At 53.7% G+C, this 19,184-nt stretch overlaps 3 protein-coding genes and 1 long non-coding RNA gene across 10 annotated transcripts in view; 2 read left to right on the top strand and 2 right to left on the bottom strand.

Moving 5' to 3' along the window:
* Positions 1–737: 737 nt before the first annotated feature.
* On the bottom strand, positions 738–6,312 carry TIRAP (TIR domain containing adaptor protein). Of its 4 annotated transcripts, none has more exons than XM_084495604.1 (5): positions 6,273–6,312; positions 3,932–4,017; positions 3,209–3,278; positions 1,467–2,072; positions 738–1,281 (listed from the first exon to the last, which is right to left on the bottom strand). In XM_084495604.1, the coding sequence occupies exons 1-5, from the start codon at positions 6,289–6,291 to the stop codon at positions 1,235–1,237; spliced, it is 828 nt and encodes a 275-aa protein (XP_084351730.1). In that variant the 5' UTR covers positions 6,292–6,312; the 3' UTR covers positions 738–1,234. The 4 variants fall into 4 exon arrangements, with proteins under 4 accessions (XP_084351730.1, XP_084351732.1, XP_084351731.1 ...); XM_084495606.1 differs by having other exon boundaries at positions 3,209–3,297; positions 6,273–6,291; XM_084495605.1 differs by lacking the exon at positions 6,273–6,312 and adding an exon at positions 4,190–4,294 and having other exon boundaries at positions 3,209–3,297.
* Positions 6,280–19,179, top strand: FAM118B (family with sequence similarity 118 member B). Of its 4 annotated transcripts, none has more exons than XM_084495599.1 (9): positions 6,280–6,299; positions 6,439–6,625; positions 7,190–7,238; positions 14,197–14,449; positions 15,108–15,335; positions 16,749–16,877; positions 17,442–17,727; positions 18,334–18,393; positions 18,705–19,179. In XM_084495599.1, exons 2-9 carry the CDS (start codon positions 6,472–6,474, stop codon positions 18,716–18,718), a joined length of 1,173 nt encoding a protein of 390 aa, XP_084351725.1. In that variant the 5' UTR covers positions 6,280–6,299; positions 6,439–6,471; the 3' UTR covers positions 18,719–19,179. The 4 variants fall into 4 exon arrangements, with proteins under 4 accessions (XP_084351725.1, XP_084351724.1, XP_084351727.1 ...); XM_084495598.1 differs by lacking the exon at positions 6,280–6,299 and adding an exon at positions 11,928–12,005 and having other exon boundaries at positions 6,554–6,625; XM_084495601.1 differs by lacking the exons at positions 6,280–6,299; positions 6,439–6,625; positions 7,190–7,238 and adding exons at positions 7,609–7,743; positions 11,928–12,005.
* Positions 11,183–11,935, bottom strand: LOC311422490. The gene is made up of 2 exons (XR_014685377.1): positions 11,830–11,935; positions 11,183–11,710 (listed from the first exon to the last, which is right to left on the bottom strand). It is a non-coding gene; the product is annotated as an uncharacterized lncRNA (long non-coding RNA).
* STT3A (STT3 oligosaccharyltransferase complex catalytic subunit A) overlaps positions 12,754–19,184 on the top strand; it is a 40,790-nt gene continuing 34,359 nt past the window's right edge. Inside the window, exon 1 of the mRNA XM_084495591.1 lies at positions 12,754–12,772. The gene's annotated coding sequence lies outside the window, so the exon portion shown is untranslated. The remainder of the gene's footprint in view (positions 12,773–19,184) is intronic.

The following is a 19,184-nucleotide window of genomic DNA, read 5'->3' as shown; positions in this document are numbered from 1 at the left end:
ATAGATCCACCCTCATGGGGCTGTGGGACCCTATAGATCCACCCTCATGGGGCTGTGGGACCATATACACCCATATCCCTGACCTATAGATCCAGCCTCATGGGGCCATGGGACCATATACACCCATATCCCTGACCTATAGATCCAGCCTCACAGGGCCACGGGCACATATACACCCATAGACCAGCCCTACACTCCATGCCTCATAGCCCCTGCCCCATAGATTCAGCCTCACAGTTCCTTGGGCACATATACAGCCATATCCCAGTCCTATAGCTCCAGCTTCACAGGGCTGTGGGCACATACAGACCCCATAGCCTGGCCCTACATCTCCAGCCTCGTAGACCCTTATGGCCCCACAGTCCCACAGCTCCGTGCCTCCAGGCCCCATCAGCCCATTCCTACAGCACCAGCCCTGTAGCTCCAGGCCTCATAGCCCCATGGCCCCCAGGGCCCTGTGGCCTCAGGCCTTACAGCCCTCAGCCTGTACTCCCGTGGCCTCACAGCCCCATAGCTGTGGCCCCAGACCCCCATGTACCTGCAGGTGCCTGCAACTGGTGTTCGCCAGGAGCCACCAGCACCCACAGCACCCTCCCTGCCACGGGGTGTAAGGAGGTGGCAGGGCCTCCCTACCCAACCCAGACAATGGCCAGCCACCCACCCAGGGCTTCTTATAGACCCCCACAAGAAGAAAAAAAAAAAAAAAACACAAACAAATAAAAAACACATCAGACGGATTAAAACATAAAACTTCTGCATTTCTCCACACGCAACCTGAATCAACCAGTGCAAACACACTCCAGTGATGTCAGCTCATGCAGGGTACAGGAGTGTCCAACCTCCCCGAGCATCCTTGTCCCTGGTGGACGACGCTGGAGGATGCTGAGGACCCCTCGTGTGCTGAACCCACCCTAGGTGGGAGCTTAGTGTTTGTGTGACCTCAAGAAATGCGCTGCCCCCATCCTCATCCCCACTGAGACCAAGCCCCGTGGTGGGGCAGCAGGGCAGGGTACAGGCACAACAGCAGCCTGGCAGTGTCATGGGGACGTGGTAGACGCTGTGCTGCTGCTGGCCCGTGGGCTTCCCCGTCTTCAGGTCCCAGGTCTGCCCTGAGCAGCACTGCTTCATCTCCAGGCTCCAGTAGCTCCTGCGGTTCTGTGCCCAGTAACTTCCACGGCTCTGAAATGCCCACAGAGATGCCTCCATCTTCACCCAGGTGCCCATGTCCTCAGTGTCACTGCTCTGTCCCGCTTGCAGAGCTCCGGCACAGCTCTTCCAGGTCTGCGGAGGCAGTGCACAGGCCTTGTTAGCATGCTGATCGATCTCTGATAAACTACATAAACAATCTACAAGAACGGGGCACAAGTACCGAGTCCTTTCCTATGGCCTTTCCCTCCCCACTCCACATCTAAGGGGTATTTGGGGAGACGGGCAGCGTCCCATCCCATGGTACAAGGGGTACTCACAGTGCAGGACAGTGTCTCTGATCTGCCTGAAACTGTTCTCCTTGAGCACCGTGGAGATGTAGTAAAGATTTCGCAGCTCCCTGGGGTAGTCCTTCCTGTCAATGTCCTTCAGCACGGGGATGGTGCGCCCATTGGACATCGGGGCCTCAGCCAGCGCCTGGTGCATCTGGTACTTGCACCAGGGGTCCTGGAGAAAGCTGGGGGTGATAAGCATCACCCAGCAGTGGCTGTTCTGCACGGCATCGCACAGCTCCGTCATGATGGCGCTGCCTGCCACAGTGTCCCGCAGCTGGAGGAAGCAGCGGAAGCTCTGGGGCTGGCTCTCTAAGTAGGACACCAGCTCCTCCACAAATTCCAGGTCCACCTCGCTGTGGCAGATGCACACGTCATAGCTCTTGGCCCAGCGGGCACTGCCCGAGCTGCTGATGTCCACTGCTGCCGGGCGGCCAGCCCGAGGCATGGCAGTGCCGGCGGAGGAGCTGGAGCTCCTGGCTGAAGAGGAGGAGGAGGGTGATGAGGAAGCCGAACACCCGGTGCTGGCATTCTGACTGCTCCCCGTGCGGCTGGAGCTCTGCCTGGGCTTCTGCAGGAGCCGCCTAAACCACCCTGTGGAGGCAGGGGGACAGTGGGAAGGTTCTTGGGGGAGAAATCTCAGAGCTGTGCCAGACCTCAAGCCTGTCACAAAAAAGCCACCCTGAACCCCAAGCTGCATCCCCCGAGCAGCCCTTTGCCTTGCACCCCTAAGCACTCGGCTCTTGTTGAAGTCTGAATGCTCTCACATCGATCAGCCACCCGACTGCCGGGCTCCGGGCATCCCCACGTTTTGCCGGAGAGCCACGGGGCTTCTTCCCCACTTCTCCTCACCCACGGCAGAGCAGCGAAGCCTCCGCCAGGCCAGCAGACAGACAGGGCTGGTTCTCCTTCAGCTCCCCCCGTCCCAGCAAAGTGACCAAAACCCACGCTCACCAGCCATAACAGGCAGCGTGCCGCTCAGCCGCCGATCTCCCACATGAAACCTCTCCTGCAGGCAGAAACGGGGCAGGGGGAAAAAAGCACAATGCACCCAGGGATGCTCAGCTTGGTGGCACCCCACAACGGTGCAGCCGTTGGGGGGCTCGTCCCCAAAGCACACAGGGCTGCTCTCGTGCTGGGATGCAGCCACAGCATCCGCCCCAGGGAGCCAATTCCCCTAAACACACTTTAGTGAAAGGAACAGAGGAACAGACTCACTTCCCCTTGTACTCGGCACAGGCTGCACACGGGTGCCTCACCACAACCTGGGGGATCGGGTGGGAAAAGGGGGCTTGGGGAGGGACACGTTGCTGGGGCAGCCGCCAGTCAGCTCGATTTATCACCCCAAACTCCTTGCTGCTGGACGAGGAGCAGGGGAGCCCCAGCTTTTGGCTCCCCACCTGCCACTGGCGTGTGCCGTAGCAACGCGTTGGCGTTGCCCAATGCTTCCGTGCCTGCGCTGTGTGACCTGGCCAGGCTGCAGCTTCAAGCCGAGCCTTCCTAGAAAACACCAGCACCGCTCCCTGTGCGGGCACTGAGCCCCCGCAGGGACAGACCCCACGCTCACCCCAAATTTCCCACAGAGCAACACTTTGGACCTGACCCCAGACATGCCTTTAAGCAGTGTCCCTTTGAGCTCTCGTGATCGCTGAACCCCCCCCAGCTCTGCCCTCCCAGTGCTTTGCTCCCGAGCACCGCATTTTGGGACCCTCCTTGGGCAAGACCCTCACCTGCAGTGCACGATGCCAAGAGCTGAGGGGTGGCAGAGACCCTCATTCCCGGAGTGGGGCCAGACGGAGTCTGAGGATGGGAAAGGATCCTGTAGGGACAGGAGAAGAGGGGATCAGCCCCCACAAGCCCCTCGAACAGCAGCGCTGCTCTCTGCGGTCTGCATCTGTGCACCCTCAGTGATGCTCGGCCCAGCACCTCGTGCCTGATGGGTGCTTCCCCCCCAAAAAAATACATCTGAACGTGGCGGCTCCCTGTGCCCATTGGGCACAAGGTGAGGATGAAAACCAGGGGAGGGCTCAGAGGCATTGGGGATGCTCCGGGGCTCACCCACAGCGACCCAGGCAAGGGGCACGCTCCTGTGCACGCGAGCAGCAGCCAGAAGAGGTGGACAAGCACGAGGAGCCAGCGTGCTCCTGCTTGTTTCAACACCTCCCCTCACTCTGCAGTTTTCCATGCTTGCATCACCTCTTCCGAAACAAAGCATCCTGAGTCACGCCAAAGCCTTTCACCCCAAAAAAAGGAGTACAGTGTTGGGTGAGCACCGGCAAAGCCCACAGTCCCACAAGCGACCCAGCAGCAGTGGTGCAGCATGCACAACCTCGCCCACGGAAACCACACTCCCAGGGCAAGCCCCTGCTTAGTAATAGCAAGATAAGTGTGAGCACAGCTTCAGAGAGCAGCCTGCAAATGGCTCAGCAGGGCCAGGAGCTGGGGACACCCACCTGGGATGCAGCAGACACCGGCACAGGGAAGGGGGATACATCAGCCCCGGGCCGGCAGCATGGCCTGCGGTAGGCAGCAGGATCACCTAGGTGGGAGAGGAGCAGTCAGGTAGGGCACGTTCACTCTGGAGCCTAATGGGATCCACCGCGAACAGTGAGGCTGGGCGATCCCTGCAGCTTCCTCCTCGCCCCTCCGTGGTCCCCGACAGAGGCCCTGTCCCGTCCCCTCCGCCCCGAGGGGGGTACGGGGACACCCACGGGCAGCGTGGATGAGCTGCCCCGTCCCTCGGGGGCCCGCTGTGGGGCTGGGGCGCCGCTGCCGAGCGGAGCAGCCGGTGGCTCAGGTGCGGAAGCGGAGGCAGGGGAAGTCGGCAGCGATCCTTGGCCAGGAGGCCAGCCCTCCCCGGGGCCTCCCTCCCTCCCACATCCGCCACGGGGCCATCCCTGCCAACACAGTCACGGGCGAGGACGGCACCTTGGGGCTGGCAGCCAGCCTCCATCCCCCTGCACGTCCCCCAGGGACCCCAGTTTCCCCAGTCCCCCTTCTCCTGTCCCTGGCTCCAAGTGCCAAAAAATGGCGTGGCCAGACAGATGTGAGCTCAGGCATGTTTTTCCTTGCCTGACATCAGGTTTTGTAATCGTTTGCCTCGAGGAATGTGGATGGACTACAGACATGTTTGGGGTGGGGGGGCTAATCCCCTGCCTTGCTTGCTGCACAGGGGCGAGGGCACTCGGGCAGACCAGCTCTGTGCAAAGCAGGAGCTGAGGGCAGCAAACACGGTGGTTCTCCGCCACAACCCCCACACAAACTAGAGATTCACAGATCCCACCTGAGATCGTCACACTGCTGCGGGTAGAGCACAAATGTGTCATCCCCCCCCCATCTGCCTTTTTGGGGTGTTTACCCCCGTGCTGGCAATGCAGGAGCCCACCTCCAAATGCTTAAATTGGCACTTTCCCACCTGCAAACTAAGCTGATCCCCACTACGAAGCACAGCTCCAGACACCGGTTCCACAAAAGCCCCCATCTGCACGACAGCCTGGCAGCAGCCGTGCTCCCCCCTTACCCCCATCTTCACCCTGGACCCCACACGCTGCCACCAGCACCTTTGGGGTGAGCGTGGGCTGGTTTCACCCTCAGCATCACCACAACAGCCCCGCAGCTCCTGCAGGAGCTCAGCAGCTCTGACGCCGTTCATCCTGGAGCAGAATGAGGGACACTGAGCACACCCCGTCCCCTGGGGCTGCTGCACCCCCTCCCCTCAGCAGCAACCACTCAGCCCCTACCTCAAATTCAGGCACCTGTCAATTGGGATCTGGTGGAGCCTGGAAGGGGTTTACCAGGGGGGGTGAGGAGCTGTGCTTGGGGGATTTTTTGCCTTTCTACTTGCAAAGCAACCCAAGAGTGGGTGAGCAGGGGGGTGGTCAGGGCCAGCCCCCATTGCCCCCCCATACCCTCCCAGTTACGCTTTCTGCAAGAGCGTACAATCAGCAGGCACAACGCCCACCAGGTGAGGGGGGCAGCCCTGAGCCACTGCCCGGTACAGTAGGAAATACCTGCCTGTCCCCAAGGGCTTCCCCACCGCACACATCCACCAGCCCCAGGAGGCCGCGTGGGCACCCCCCTGCCCCTCACACCGCGGAGCACAGGGCAGGTTGGGGTGGAAGAAACCCAAAGCTGGGCAGGGCTCTGGGGCAGTCTGCGTGGTGTCTAACAGCGCTTCGCTCAGCCCTTCTGCTGAACGCTCATCAGGCTTCTGACATCGAGTCGGTGCCTGCTGGAATTCCTCAAAGAGGAAAAGAGGTTGTAAAACAGCACTTTATCCATTACTTTTTTTTTCTCTCAAAAAATGACCAACAACCACTACCACCACGAGTTCTAAATGAGAATTTTCCATTCCTTTATTTATGGAATAACCCAAGTCAGAGGCTATTCAGCTCAGAAGTATCTTGAAAAATATTTTCTAGTATTCTAAACGGCGCTTTTCAGTAAAACTTTAAAAATAACTAACGATACTAAAAACGCGTTCAATTGAACGTGACTTGGGAGCGGTGGTTTCACGGCAGCTGCCACCCCATCGCGGGGAGGGGAGGCCCCGAAGCACGCCCGAGGCCCTGCCCCGGGGCACGGTGAGTCACGGGCTGCCGTGAGCCGGCCCCACCCGGGAACCCCGAGCACCGGCACGCCCCGAGCAGCACCCGGCACCCGCGGGGCTGCCCCGGGGTCCCCAGGAACCGGCAGGTGCCAGCCTGCAGACCGGCCCCTTTCAGCTCCCTCCCCCGGCACAGCCTCCAGGGAGAGTCCCGGGGCCCTCCCCGCAGATTCTTCCCCCTGACCCACCCGGTCCCAGCTCCCTCATGCGGGCAGGTACAGGACCGAACCTCCCCCCACCGTGCCCAGAGCCAAACTGCCATGCGCATGCGCGTGCGCCTTTTATACCTCCTCGAAGTATCGTGAGAACAAAGCTAATTCTCACGCACGCGCCCCCTTCTCCCCCTCCCTGCAGGAGGAAAGCCCCGCCCTCTTTCTCTACGAGCCAATGGCATGGCGGTTGGCGAAGGGGGCGGGCCAATCGCTTTCCTTTCTCCCACCCACAGCCCTCCGGGGGCGGGGCCGCGGGGCGCCTGCGCGGGGCTTGGCGGCGGCCGGGCCGGGCCGGGCGTCTCTTGATGGGGCCGGGCGCGCGGCGCCAGGTGCGTGCGGGGAGGGCGGGGGGGGCGTTGCCATGGCGACGGCGCGGGCGTTGCCGTGGTGACGGCGGGGCCGGGGTCGCGCGCGAGGATGGGGAGGCGGCGGCGCTGAGGGGAGCCCGGGGCCGCCATGGCGGGGGGGGGACGGGAGGGGATCTGAGGGGACCGGGGGGGGATCTGAGGGGACGAGAGGGGTCCTGAGGGGATGGGGGGGTGGATCTGAGGGGATCTGAGGGGCCGGGGGGGGGCAACCTGAGGGGCTGGGGGGCGGATCTGAGAGGATCTGAGGGGACCTCAGGGGGTCCTGAGGGGCTGGGAGGGAGATCTGAGGGGATCTGAGGGGGCCGTGGGGAAATCTGAAGGGCTGGGGGGGATCTGAGGGAACATGAGGAGACCTGAGGGGCCAGGGGGATCCTGGTGCCGCACCTCAGCCGCCCTGCTTTGGGAGCCTCCCCCCCCCCCCAGCGTGTTTTGTTTTTTTGTTTGTTTTTCTTTCAGTGTTTCGCCCTGAAAACGCTGCAGGGCAGCCACCCGCTGAAAATAACTTCTCCCTTTCCTTTCCCGCAGGTGTAGCGGAGGCGGCTGGCGGCAAGGAGGGGGCGACGCAGGAGGGAAGGTGAGGTGGCTGCCAGGGGGCTCTGCGGCAGGGCGAGCCCCAGCCCCGAGGTGGGTCCTGCCCGGTTAGGAGGGAGCTCAAAGCCCACCCAGTCCCACCCCGTCCCACAGGCAGCAACAGTGACACCTCCCCTCAGCCCAGGGTGCCCCCAGCCCCATCCAGCCTGGCCTTGGGCACAGCCACAAGATGGGGAGCCTGTGACTGAACACCTTTGTCTGGAGCCCATCAGCCTATGGTATCAGCCTCTGATACCACGCGATTTGACGTGGTATCAGTGGAGGTAGAGGGCTGTGTTCATGCATCGGTGCAAGCAGAGCAGGGTTTGTTCTGTTTACTTGGCAGGTCCCCCTTATACCTGCAGTCTGACCCTGCCATGGGTGTCAGAAGGAAAGGAAGGGTTTCGTGAGCCTGCTGCAACTGCAGCTCTTGTGTGGAAGGGCAGTGCTCAGGAATCAGCCAAGGACAGCTTGTCGACTTCCTTCTGGGTTCTCCTACCTGAAATATGGCGAGTTTTAAACTATTAATATTTGCCTTATTCCCAACATCTTAAAGCAGCTTAATTTAAAAAGCAGTTCTGAATTGGGCCCCCGCTGGTGGCTCTCAAAGGAGCTAAAAATAATAGATGAGCAGAGAATTTGTACTTGCTTCGCTACCTAATGAGCTCTGTACTTTGAGCGTTTCCATTGCATTAATACGTGGATGTTGCAGTGCTGGAGTTTTGAGCCCATGACAGATGCAGGGCTGGCAGGCATGTGGGGTATGCCCATTGAAGGAGCCAGATCTGCTCCATGCTTCTGCTTGTGCTGCTGGTGGCTGAGCTCAGCCAAAAACATTGGAGGGATCCTGCTTTACACTGCACCTTCGCTGCCACAGACTCACCCTTTCAATCTCTAGAAATTGATAGGAAGTGATTGGTTATACCTCATGGTGTTAAAATACCGTTAATCAGCAGTCAGCAGGGCTCTGCGTGTTTGTATCTTGTAAGCTGTGTACAGCAGCACCCTGAGGGGATGCCACCCAGCCTGAGTCTGTCACGGAACAGCTCCTCACTGAAGAGCACCGAGTTGGAAGAACAATTTTTTATCTTTTTTTATTTGCTTAAACTTTAAATATTCAGGTGCTCTAGTGTGCAAGTGTAGCCTGACTTGTGTACTGGCTGCTGAGCGTGCAGCCAAACAGAGGGCATCCACAGCCCATCCTCTTGGTGATGCGTGCGGAGAGAAAATGCCTCATAAATCTTCCAGGGTGGCTCTGTGCCCAGGGGCCAGACACTGAGCAGTGACATCGAGCAACGTAGTCCCTCCCAATCTATTTGTTTGATAGAGTTAGCACAGGCTTTTTGTGAATGCATACCCTGTGAATGTCAGCATTCATTTGGCATATCCTCTGCTTAGGCATTTGGTTTTAGCTTAGCTAGGTCTTTGTGTTTCATGTGTTTCACAGCTGTCTCCTTGGATGTGTCTTTGTATTAAACATGGAATTGTTGTTGTTAAAGCTTCTTCTGTGGAAGAAAGTTTGTTCTGTGCTGGCAACTTGTGTATCATTTGAAGATAACAGTTCCTTGGGAAAATCTGTTTTGGGAGCACAGAGCATCAATTCAGTGTTCATTATGGTCCTTTGTTTCCAAATTAAAAGTAGGAAGTGACACACCATCTCTCTTTTTCCCTTAACTGTTTTTCCTTGCCTTCTGTTCCGCTATTTTGCTTTTAGTGATGAATCAGCAGACTCATTCTTACAGTCAGCAGGAGCTAGCTGTACCTCAGAGGCTTTAAGGTAAATTAACAAATTTCCTAGGTGTGGAGGGGGAGGGAGAGCCGAGGGCGGTGTTTGCGCTGTCTCCAGCTTACTGTAGTCTAAGTACCTGGAGAGCTCTGGACATTTCAAGGAGGAAGCTGGAGGAGTGTTTTGTGTCTTGCAAGATCCTGTCTCTGTCTTCTTCGTGGGACGCTCACAGCACAGTCACTGCCAAGTGCCCTGTGCAGGATTTTCCACACAGCAGTGGTGCCGTGCTCTGAGATAATGCTATTTAATTTTAGTTATTTTGGCCAGAACATGTTTGTGCTTGCGTGATCTGTCCCCCTGGAGAGCAGACCTTTTCCCAGGCTGCAAATCCAGAGATTTATATTTCCTGGCTGAATTTCCTAGACTTGATCTTGAGAGAAATAATCTTTAGCTAGGAAGAGCTTTACTCCTGTTAAAGCTCTGAACGAACTGCACTTCTTTGGAGGTAGGAGAAGCCCAGACATTATTTGCAGGTTTTTTTTTTGTTTGTTTGTTTTTCTTTTTGGTTATTTGCAGTAAGTAGACGAAAATTGAAGTTCATATTAGAAAGCTAATTCTTGGTAACTATAAGGGATGTTTTTTCCTAAGTTCAAAATGGCTTTTAAAATGTCCTTAATGCTTTATAGTCACTTAAAAATTAAGCTGCCTTGTGCTGTTCCAAATACTGCATATGTGTAAGAGGAGCAAAACTAAAGCAGTGTTGGGGCAAGGGGTTAGCTAGTTTGTGAGTAAGCAAAACACGGGGCAGCCCGGGTAGGGATTTATAGATAGGCTTGGTTTTTGAGTCTCAGAGAACAGATAATTTGCAGTGTAAAGCCAATATAAAGGTAAATTACATCTGTAAACCAAACCAGTTGAGGAACTGGTATTTTGGGGAGGATTTTACCCTTGGCTGTTACGTATGCTGCCTAGGAGAGAAGTGAGAGCAAACCCAGGCAGCGCTGGGAGCTCTGTGTGTTGCTTTGTACAAACTTCCTTAAACATTCAAGCTAATGACAGGTCTGTGCTTTAGCCCCTAGCTCATCTGAAATGTTTGCTCTTTCTTTACACCGTTAATTAAAACGGGTCTGGCTTTGTGGAGCAATCTGTCCTTCCGGAAGAATCTCCTGAGCAAAACAGAGACCTTTCCCTCCTGACGGGGCTTTTTCCCTTAAATGTTTTGCGTCCTGCCCTGGCTGCCTCCGCTCGGGGTGAGCTCGAGTCACTGCCTGTCTGACCATCTGCCTGAGCAGTGCCAGTGTGCGTGGTCCCCGCTTCCTTCCTCCTGCCCACCAGGCAGCACTGCTCAGAGTGTGGGCTTTCCTGGCAGCTGCACCCCGAAATAGTTCCCTGCAGGGCCTGATGGCTGCACAAGGTGGTGTCTGGGGGGCACATGGGGTGAACAGGAGGAGACAGCCTCTGATCGGAGTTCCTGGAACAGCGTAAAAGTGCAGTCAGGCTCTGCCACAGGTTTAACGCAGGGTACAATGTTCAAAAGGGTTTGTGGTGGAGGAGCTCGCAAGAGTGGGGTGTGTAAGCCCAGCTGGCTGGAGCCTGACTCCTCACTTGCTAAGTGCTTTTTAAAAGTTTGGTCTTAAATCTGAGCTTTAAAGTAAAATAAAAGTGATTATTTAGGTGGCGGGCAGCATGTGCAGTTTCAGGAGGCAGAGTGGCACGCCTGGCTCTCCAGCTCCCCTCTGCCAGGCATTCCCGTGCAGTGCAGGTTTTCAGAAGAGGTGAGAAACGGGAGGCCAGCGAGCACGCTGTCAGCACCGCTCCTGTGAGCATCAGCGTGTCCCGTTCTCGTTATCCAGTGTGGAAAGATGAGTTATCGAGATGAGTGGGACAATCTCCTAAATGATTCCTGCTCACACTTACAGCCTAGCTGAGGTTTCATATCTGTGTAGAGTTTTCCGGTGCATTACATCTGAGTGCTGCAGCTTTGCTCCTGGAGCTGGTGAACAGACTGCAGGTGCCTCATTTGTAGAGCACACGCTTGATTCTCACTGTGGCTGCACGACAGCGAGAGGCTGCAGTACCTGGACAAGGCTGGCACTGCAGGCCAGTTGCTTTTGTACGTTTACATTTAGCAAAAGCCTGCCGTTGGCTTAACAGAAACCAGAATTGTTGTTGGACTCGTCATTGCAATTGGCAAGAACAATAGATAAGGGTGAATAGATCTCTCTGTTTTCTTTCCATTTTAATAGACTTATTTTGGAGAAGCAAGTGGGAGAGGAACATTTGCTGGCAGGCCCTTTGTATTTTATGTAATGGGCTATTGAAAGAGTTCTTGGGTATATAACTTCCTTTCTGTCGGCTTTAAGGTCAGATCCCACCACGTCTAGCTGTATGGTGGGCTGGATAATCCTTCCCTCATCGCTGGAGAATGAAGTCCTCTCAGTAGCCTTTTGTAGCCAACACAAATCCTGTGCTCCTTCCCTCCCGCTGGTTCTGAAGCAGCGAGTTCTCCAGCACGCAGCATCTCGGAAGGGGGCCAGCGCCGCTCCAAGGTGCGGGCCGTCAGACAGAGGAGAATGGCCGAGGCGAAACAAAGGCTGTGGCACACGGTCAGCCACCTTTGTAACCGTGATGGCAGGGCCCTGCGGTGTGCCAGAGGTGTCGCCCCTCCAGGCTCCGAGGGGCAGTGGCACGCTGCCCGTGAGACGGCTCTGGCACCCTGCGGACAGATCAGGCAGGCGGTCTCACAAAACCTGGTCATAAAAGAAGCCAAGGAGGTGGACGAGAGCCAACGTGCAAAGTACAAAACCAAGAAAGGGCGATTCTTGGCCCAAAGGTAAAGATCATAAAGATAACAAAGCTAGGTGTTTACCTGCCCGTTCCAAGCTGGCCAAACAAAAACCTGTGCTGTGTTCCACGTTGTGTTGCATGCATGTAGTGACTTTGCTTGTGGTGATTTGTCTACTATAGAAACTGGATGGCTTCTACGGTGAGCCTGGGTAAAGACACATTAGTGGAAGATGGAATGCCACCTGCAAAAAAGCCCAGGTAAATTTAACTATACTCCAGTGAATTTCTTCTCATAAGAGCTTTTTCTGTAATCTTGCATCATTCTTTAAAGAGAATGACATTTGGCACAAAGCTTTAGCAGTCGTTCCAGTTGCTGATCCGAGAGCTGTGTGCTGTCTCTAGCCCTGCCCTCTAACAAGTGTTTTCCTGCCCTGTGTGGAACAAAGGCCTTAATGCCAAGCATGTACCAAAGAATTGCTTTGCTGCTTGTTTTCTTAACACCTAAGTCAGGATGAATGGTTGCAGAGAAAGCTTGCTTTTACTGCACTGTCTCTGTGGTTTTGTTTGGTGTTAACCCTCACTTAGGTGCTGCCCACCCCTAGCACTAGGCCTGTTGTGGCAGTTGTGCTACTGCACTCCGCCTGGATGGTGGCTCCGAGGAGGACTGGAAATTACTTTGACTTTGCTGCACATGAGGGCTAAATAATTCCCCTCTCGAGGCTGCCTGTACTGTTAAGTAGGTCATCTTGCAGTCCTCTGCGTGGGGTCTGCTCCATTTTCAGCATGGCACTAACTCTGGGCATACCTCCACTTCTCTCCAGACAAGGTTGTTACTGTGGCTGCTGTGATTGGGCGTAGCTCTGGAATTAAGACATACCTGCATCATTGCATACCTGCATGGACACTTGCAAAGGAGAAGCTGATTCGTCTAGGGAGTTGTCTTCCACTCACCTGATATATTTATTGGTTCTGGAGGGCTGGAATACACTTTCTGTCTCTTCTGGCCTTTGTCTCCAGTTTGACCCAGCGAATGAAATGAGCAGGAGAGGCTGGGTGGATTTTTGTCCTTGCTCAGGACATCACGAGTCTATTTGTCAGTGCAGGAAAAGAATGTCTCTTCTTGGGTATTTGTTTGGCTTTCAGCACCTAAGTTTCTAGTTGTGTTTTTATAGTAGCTCATTAGCACTAATACTGTTTGGAGGTGACACTTGCAGTCCCCAAACTAAAACCCACTAAATCTAGAACTAGTTTGCAGCAGCTAACAGTGAAGTCCTTCTGAAGAAAAGGTTAACTCATTTGTTTTCTTAGGCAGTAGAGGAGGAAAGGCAAAGCTCCATCTGTGTGGTGTCTGTTTCCTTTCCCATTCTTGCAGAGGATCACATGTTTGCAGATAAAAGCAGTCCTTCCAAGCCAGCTGCCTCCCCAGGCTGCTGCTTTGCTCAAGGCTGAGGTTCTCTGGGAAGCTGCAGTCCCTCCCTGCTTCACAAAAGCAGCTTGCCGCCAGGCTGCCTTTAGGCAGCATGGGGAGAAGTATATCCACTTAAGGAAAGTTTGATAACATCAAATTTAAAAGCACAGTGCAGGTGTAAAGCCAGGAACAAGGAAGAGGGGAAGAGGAGCAGATAAGGAGCACAATAGCCAGACAGCTCTTTGATTAGACTCTTGTTATGACGTGGCCTTGTAAAAGATTGGCCTTGAGTGTCCTGCTGACATTGAAAACATAACAGGCAAGGGATTTCTGGCACAGCGACGCCCAGGCTTAGCAGCCTTCTCAGCAAAGAGGGTTGGGGTGTGGGAAGGGCCTTTCCAGGGCAGAGCGCTGGGAGGAAGCCCCCACTTCCTTTTTTTTGTGCTGCTCTAAAGAGGGCTGCTGTCTTCAGCCCCCCCTTGGCCCCTGTCACTTAAAGGCAGAGCAAGCTTTGTGGTGTTGGGCACCTGTTTGGACCAGGCACGGTCACGGCTGTGTTCACTCCTCTCACAGGGCTCTGATGTGTGCTTCCCTGATGCAGGACGAGGCCTTAAACTGCCCCGTGTGTTAAAAGTGCCCCTACATCAACGAGTAACTTTCTGTGTTGCTCACTGCATCTTTTCCAGTGTCTCCAGCTTTTCTATTAGCTTCCAGTTATTGTCATTCACAAGACTTGTGGCCCTTCCGTCCTGCAAAATTCAAGTGACTCAGCTGTGCTTCAGAAGTACTGCTGTGCAGCCTTGGCCTTCCCTGTAAGGTCGCACCTCCACGCAATGTAGCCGTGAGCATCTGATACCGACCTGTGGAGCTGGGCTCTGCCTTTAGGGGACACCGAGTTGCCTCTCTTCTGTTTATCGGAGAACCCTAGTGGATATGTTGATGCAAAATGTAGGCAGTCTTGTTCTCGGTCTGCATGTGCCGTGACCCAGGACATCCTTTTATGTATGATGCTGCCAGCTGTGCTGCTTTCCCCTCTTGCAGGAAGCTGCTGCCAAGCCTAAAAACCAAGAAGCCTCGGGAGCTTGTTCTGGTGATTGGGACAGGAATTAGCGCAGCGGTTGCTCCCCAAGTCCCAGCACTGAAGTCTTGGAAAGGGTTAATCCAGGCCCTCCTGGATGCTGCTATTGACTTTGATCTTCTGGAAGATGAAGAGAGCAAAAGGTTTCAGAAGTGTCTCCATGAGGACAAGAACTTGGTTCACGTTGCCCATGACCTCATCCAAAAGCTGTCTCCGGTGAGTGTGCTTTAGAGCAGGGTACATAAATGTCTCATTTTCCTACCCCTGTCATGGGAATTGGCTTTTGGAAATCCACCAGTCCTCTGGCAAGTACCGTATGTGCAAGGAACCGAGCAAGGGCAGTTACTGCGCTGGGTTCCTGGGACGGTGTTTTGGGCCTGATTACTCTGAGCCAGATCTGCATTTGTATGGCTGATGCACTGTCAGGAGCAAACAGGAGCACAGAGGCATCTGTGTGTCCCCTTAAATAGCCATGTGCCCTCCTGTGCCTGCTTAAGTCTCGTTGTCAGGCTCTGTGCTTACCAGCTTCTGGATATTTAATGATGAGCATGCCAGGGAGCCTCCAGAGGGCAAGAGGAAATCCCACTGTTCAGTTGTGGAGAGTGACGCTCCTTTATTTCTGACCTCCACAGCTGAGCTGTGTTGATGAGTCTGGATGGAGCAGTGCTCTGATGAATGTCTCTTTTCAAACATTCTCATGGTCTTGCTTTTCAACCTGAAGAAAAAAATCTGATAGAAGTGCACTGTGTTTGCCTTGCAAGGCCCGCTAGCTTTGCAGAGTTCTTCAAGAAACGCGGGGTGTTTTTGTGTATTCATTTGGCATGAAATACTAAAAGAAACCAGGCTCTGATCTTAATCTCTCTCTGCTTCTCAGCGCACAAGCAATGTTCGCTCAACATTTTTCAAAGACTGTTTATACGAGGTGTTTGATGACCTGGAATCTAAAATGGAAGATTCTGGCAAACAGCTGCTTCAGTCTGTGCTTCACTTAATGGAAAATGGGGCACTCGTGTTAACCACAAACTTTGATAACCTGCTGGAACTGTATGCAGTGCACCAGGGGAAGCATCTGGAGTCTCTTGACCTGACGGATGAAAAGAAGGTAAAAGATGATGATTCTTTCTGATGTCAGGACTGAGCTGGGACAGCACAGGACAGCACAGCTGCGGGGTGTGCTGTTATGCCCGTGTAAGGGGATTGTGCTGTTCGTGGGAATTTACATGATGTTAGACGAACTCCATATAGAGGCTCTGACAGCTGGGGGCAGCGAGCAGAGGCATGAAGATGCTGGCTTGTTTCTGAAGTGCTGTGCTTATTGGCTGACATCCATTGCTCAGGAGGAGCCTTTGAGCCCTTCTTTGATCTCTGTCCTTGAAACTTGTGGCTTGGCCTTGCTGAAGTATCGCAAGCCTTGCTTCCACATAAGGCTCGGACTGACAGTTCTGACTGACCCAGGAACCCTGAGTGAGAAACAAAGCCGGCCTGTCTATTTTGGTCATTTTCTGATGAGTGCTTGTTGTGATAGCATTCTCAGGGCTCTAAGCCAGTGAGACAGCTCCTGGGTGCTTTCATCCTCCCCCATCCCTCCTACTCTCCCTGCTTTTCCCAAAATGGCCGAGTGGCTCCGTGTGGGACAACTCCCTGTGCTGCAGCTTGTGCCGCCGTGCTGCTGGATTTGTAGCTGCTCACCTCAGACAAACCTCCCTCCTTACCAGCAGCCCCAGGCCTGCAGTCAGGCAGAAAATCAGAGCGTGGCACAGCACAGCCCGCGCTCCCCCCCACCTGCCCACCTCATCTTCACACCGCGGGCTTTCTTTGTGGAGAGCACGGTGTCTTTGTTTGTTGCACATGCACCGTGTGGGTGCTGTGAAGTACTTAGTCTCTTTCCATTCTGACTCATTTCTATGCTTCATGTTTCCTCTGTGACCTCTTAATCTACATGGCTGGAAGTACTTACAGCGATACAAATAAGCATTCTAATTATTGCAAGCTTAAATGAGCGGCAGTCTGTAGGAGTAAACTGAGAGCCTAGGAAGAGGCTTTCTGGAAAGAAGGTCAGCTGCTGAGCTTTCTCAGATCTTCCCAGAGCCTAGAGGGGCCAAGAAATGAATGCTGTAGTCTCATGAAACATGCTGACATAATGTTTAGAGTTTTTCCCATTTTTCTGTTGAGTCCAGTGTATTGATTAGGTCTCTTCCTGTGGCATCAGCCATTCAGCTGAAGTGTTAAATCAAACAAGTGCAACAGGCTGCCGCTGCAGGCTGTGATGTAGAGGCTATTGTACTTGGGACCCCTTGAGGAGATAAGATGTAACATGAAAAAGAAGCTGCCTCATTGAGAAGCTTCTCCAGAATTGTCTTTTTGACAGCACATAATTCAATGCTTGAAGAGGTAGGAAGCAAGTCCTAGAACAGGAGACGCAGAAGACCTTAGTAAAGAATATCCCCGTAGCAACTTGTTGGCAGCTGAACTGTCTGCTCTCGCTAATGTTTCTGGCACGGTTCGTTTTGTGCAGGTGCTGGAGTGGGCACAAGAGAAGAGGAAGCTCAGCGTCCTGCATATCCACGGCGTGTACACAAACCCGAGTGGCATAGTGCTGCACCCGGCCGGGTACCAGAACGTGCTGCGCAACACGGAGGTCATGGTGAGGCACCTCGCTGGCTCTGTGCGTGGCACACTGGCAGAGATGGACCAGCTTGTTTTGCTTTTTCCTTTAGCTTCACTGGGTCAAAAAGCAAAGAACAATTAACAGCCTGCCCCAACTCATGTTTGCCAGAGCAATCACCTGCCTCTCGCTAAACCTCGTGATTGTTGCAGCTCCTCAGAACATGTGTTCACTGACTTGAGGTTACATATTTTAAGAACTCTGTATATACAAATCTTCAACTTCCCATTCCAGCCCCTCGCAAGCCTGTGTATAGACTGGGCAAAGATTCAGCTGAGCTTAAAACATGAGGTTAGAGATAGGCTTCACGCAGAGTGATCAGAATCCTGGATTTTCTTAAATAAAACAAATTCCTGAGCAACTTGCTCTAGCCAGTTAATCTGCAAAAACACCTCACCACGTTTCCATGTGGGCTGAGGGAATGGTGACACTCCTGAAGAGTCTCATAAATTAGAAGCCAAGTACTCTATGTTTTACCTTGTGAAGATAAAACTTGCGTTTACTAAGAACATCGCTCTTTTTTGTTTGTTTGTTTGTTTATAGCGAGAGATTCAGAAGCTGTATGAAAATAAGTCATTCCTGTTCTTGGGCTGTGGTTGGACTGTTGATGACACCACGTTTCAAGCCCTGTTTTTAGAAGCTGTGAAGCACAAGTCAGACCTGGAGCACTTTATGCTCGTGCGGCGAGGAGACGTGGATGAGTTCAAGAAGCTCCGTGAGAACATGCTGGACAAAGGGATTAAAGTGATTTCCTACGGAGATGAATACGCAGACTTGCCTGAGTACTTCGAGAGGCTGACGAGTGAGATCGCCATGCGGGGTCGGACAGGTACAGGGGCTGCAGACGGTGCTGGGTGACATCCTGTCACAGCAGCACAGTTCTTGACTGTCATTGTGATGTCTGGAGTGCAGGCAGTGTAACCCCTTTTCTCAGTGCTGTATTACTCATTAAGATTTTTTTTATCCAAATTGTCTGCAACTGTAGTTGGATTTGGGGCTTACTTTCACACAATCACTGTTATGTTCATACAGTGAAAACAGCTCTACTGCTTCCAACACATCCAGACTTAATTTTTGAGGTGTAGCTCATGTTTACTCCCTTTCTAGTGAAAGAGCGTTCCAGTCTCACAGTGTGGTCTTGGTGACTTGCATGCTGTGCAGACCAAGCTAATGCTTTAACATATGAGATCTCACTAATCATAAAAATCAGAAAAAAGAAGCAAGTTTGCTAGCCAGGGCCTTGCTGGTGTGTGTTCTGAAGGTAAAACCCATCCAGGAGAGCCTGTCATGTGAAACTACTCAGTGCTGCATTCAGATCCCTAGCACCGATCACTTCTGAAGCGCTCTCAGCATCTCTGCCTTCCCAGAGAAATACGGGCTCAACACCTGATGCTGTCACCTTTCCACCTGGTACTTACACTCTGCTCCATTTTAGGTGCGCTTAAGGAGGGACAGCAGCTGAATGGCTCCGCCGCTGCCCATGACGAGATAAAAGGTAAGATTTTCCCCCAAGCTCAGAGCGAGCAGCCCTGTCTGCAGCAGGGCGAGCTCCTGCACGGCAGCTGCGTGTTGGGGTACAGGGCTGGGCACCACTGCCTGCCCTCCCAGCGCAGCAGCCACAGGTAGCTTGTCCTGCATGGCGCCTCCAGAGCCAGTCCCAGTGCACAGCTTTCAGAGAGGTCCTGCCTGCCCTGCAGCGTTTCCCTCTCCCTTTCTCACCACTCTGCCCAGCTGGAGCCTCCCTAGGCGCCAGGGGAGCCCAGTGTGCCCCATGCAGGTTTCACAGAGCCTTTTGTTCGTGCACAGGATGCAGCACTTGAGCATCAGCCTTGCCCCAGGAGCAGTGCTGCAGAACCTCCCCAGGATGGGATGAGCAGGAGCCAGCAGCTCCATGGAAGCCTTCGAGGTCCGTCCAGGGGAGGAGCAAAGCCCCCATCCAGAGCTGCTGCTCTCACCCACATGCACTGAGACTCACAGAGACACATCAGGCACAAGACAGAGGGCTGGGCAGTTCCCTCGCACCGTTGCCTGATTTAATGTAGTGATTGTCTTTTTTTAATCAAGGGTGCATTTGCCTGGGGACTGTTTTCTCCCCACCTCAACTGCAGCCTCCTGTAATTTCATACTTAGTGCTTTTGTATTCTGTACTTTCACTTTAAAATGAAACTTGAGCTTTTTTTTTTTTTTTTTTTTTTTACTTGAAGCTCTAGTTTTCTAGTCCTTTCTTTATACTGTACAGTATTTTGTATGTTGAAGCTTGTATTAAAGACCTGTTCAGCTACCCCC

Source organism: Aythya ferina (genome assembly GCF_964211825.1).
Source record: "Aythya ferina genome assembly, chromosome: 22".
NCBI lineage: Eukaryota > Metazoa > Chordata > Aves > Anseriformes > Anatidae > Aythya > Aythya ferina.
Note: the sequence above shows the minus strand (reverse complement) of the source record. Positions and strands in the feature narration are given on the sequence as shown.

Coding starts and splice junctions, on each gene's coding strand:
- FAM118B (XM_084495599.1), top strand. CDS start 6,472: ATGGCATGGCGGTTGGCGAAGGGGGCGGGCCAATCGCTTTCCTTTCTC. Junction 7,239..14,196: donor GGGGCGACGCAGGAGGGAAG/GTGAGGTGGCTG, acceptor CCCCTCTTGCAG/GAAGCTGCTGCCAAGCCTAA. Junction 16,878..17,441: donor TGCGCAACACGGAGGTCATG/GTGAGGCACCTC, acceptor GTTTGTTTATAG/CGAGAGATTCAGAAGCTGTA.
- TIRAP (XM_084495604.1), bottom strand. Junction 3,279..3,931: donor CGGTGTCTGCTGCATCCCAG/GTGGGTGTCCCC, acceptor TCCCATCCTCAG/ACTCCGTCTGGCCCCACTCC. Junction 1,282..1,466: donor CAGAGACACTGTCCTGCACT/GTGAGTACCCCT, acceptor CTGCCTCCGCAG/ACCTGGAAGAGCTGTGCCGG.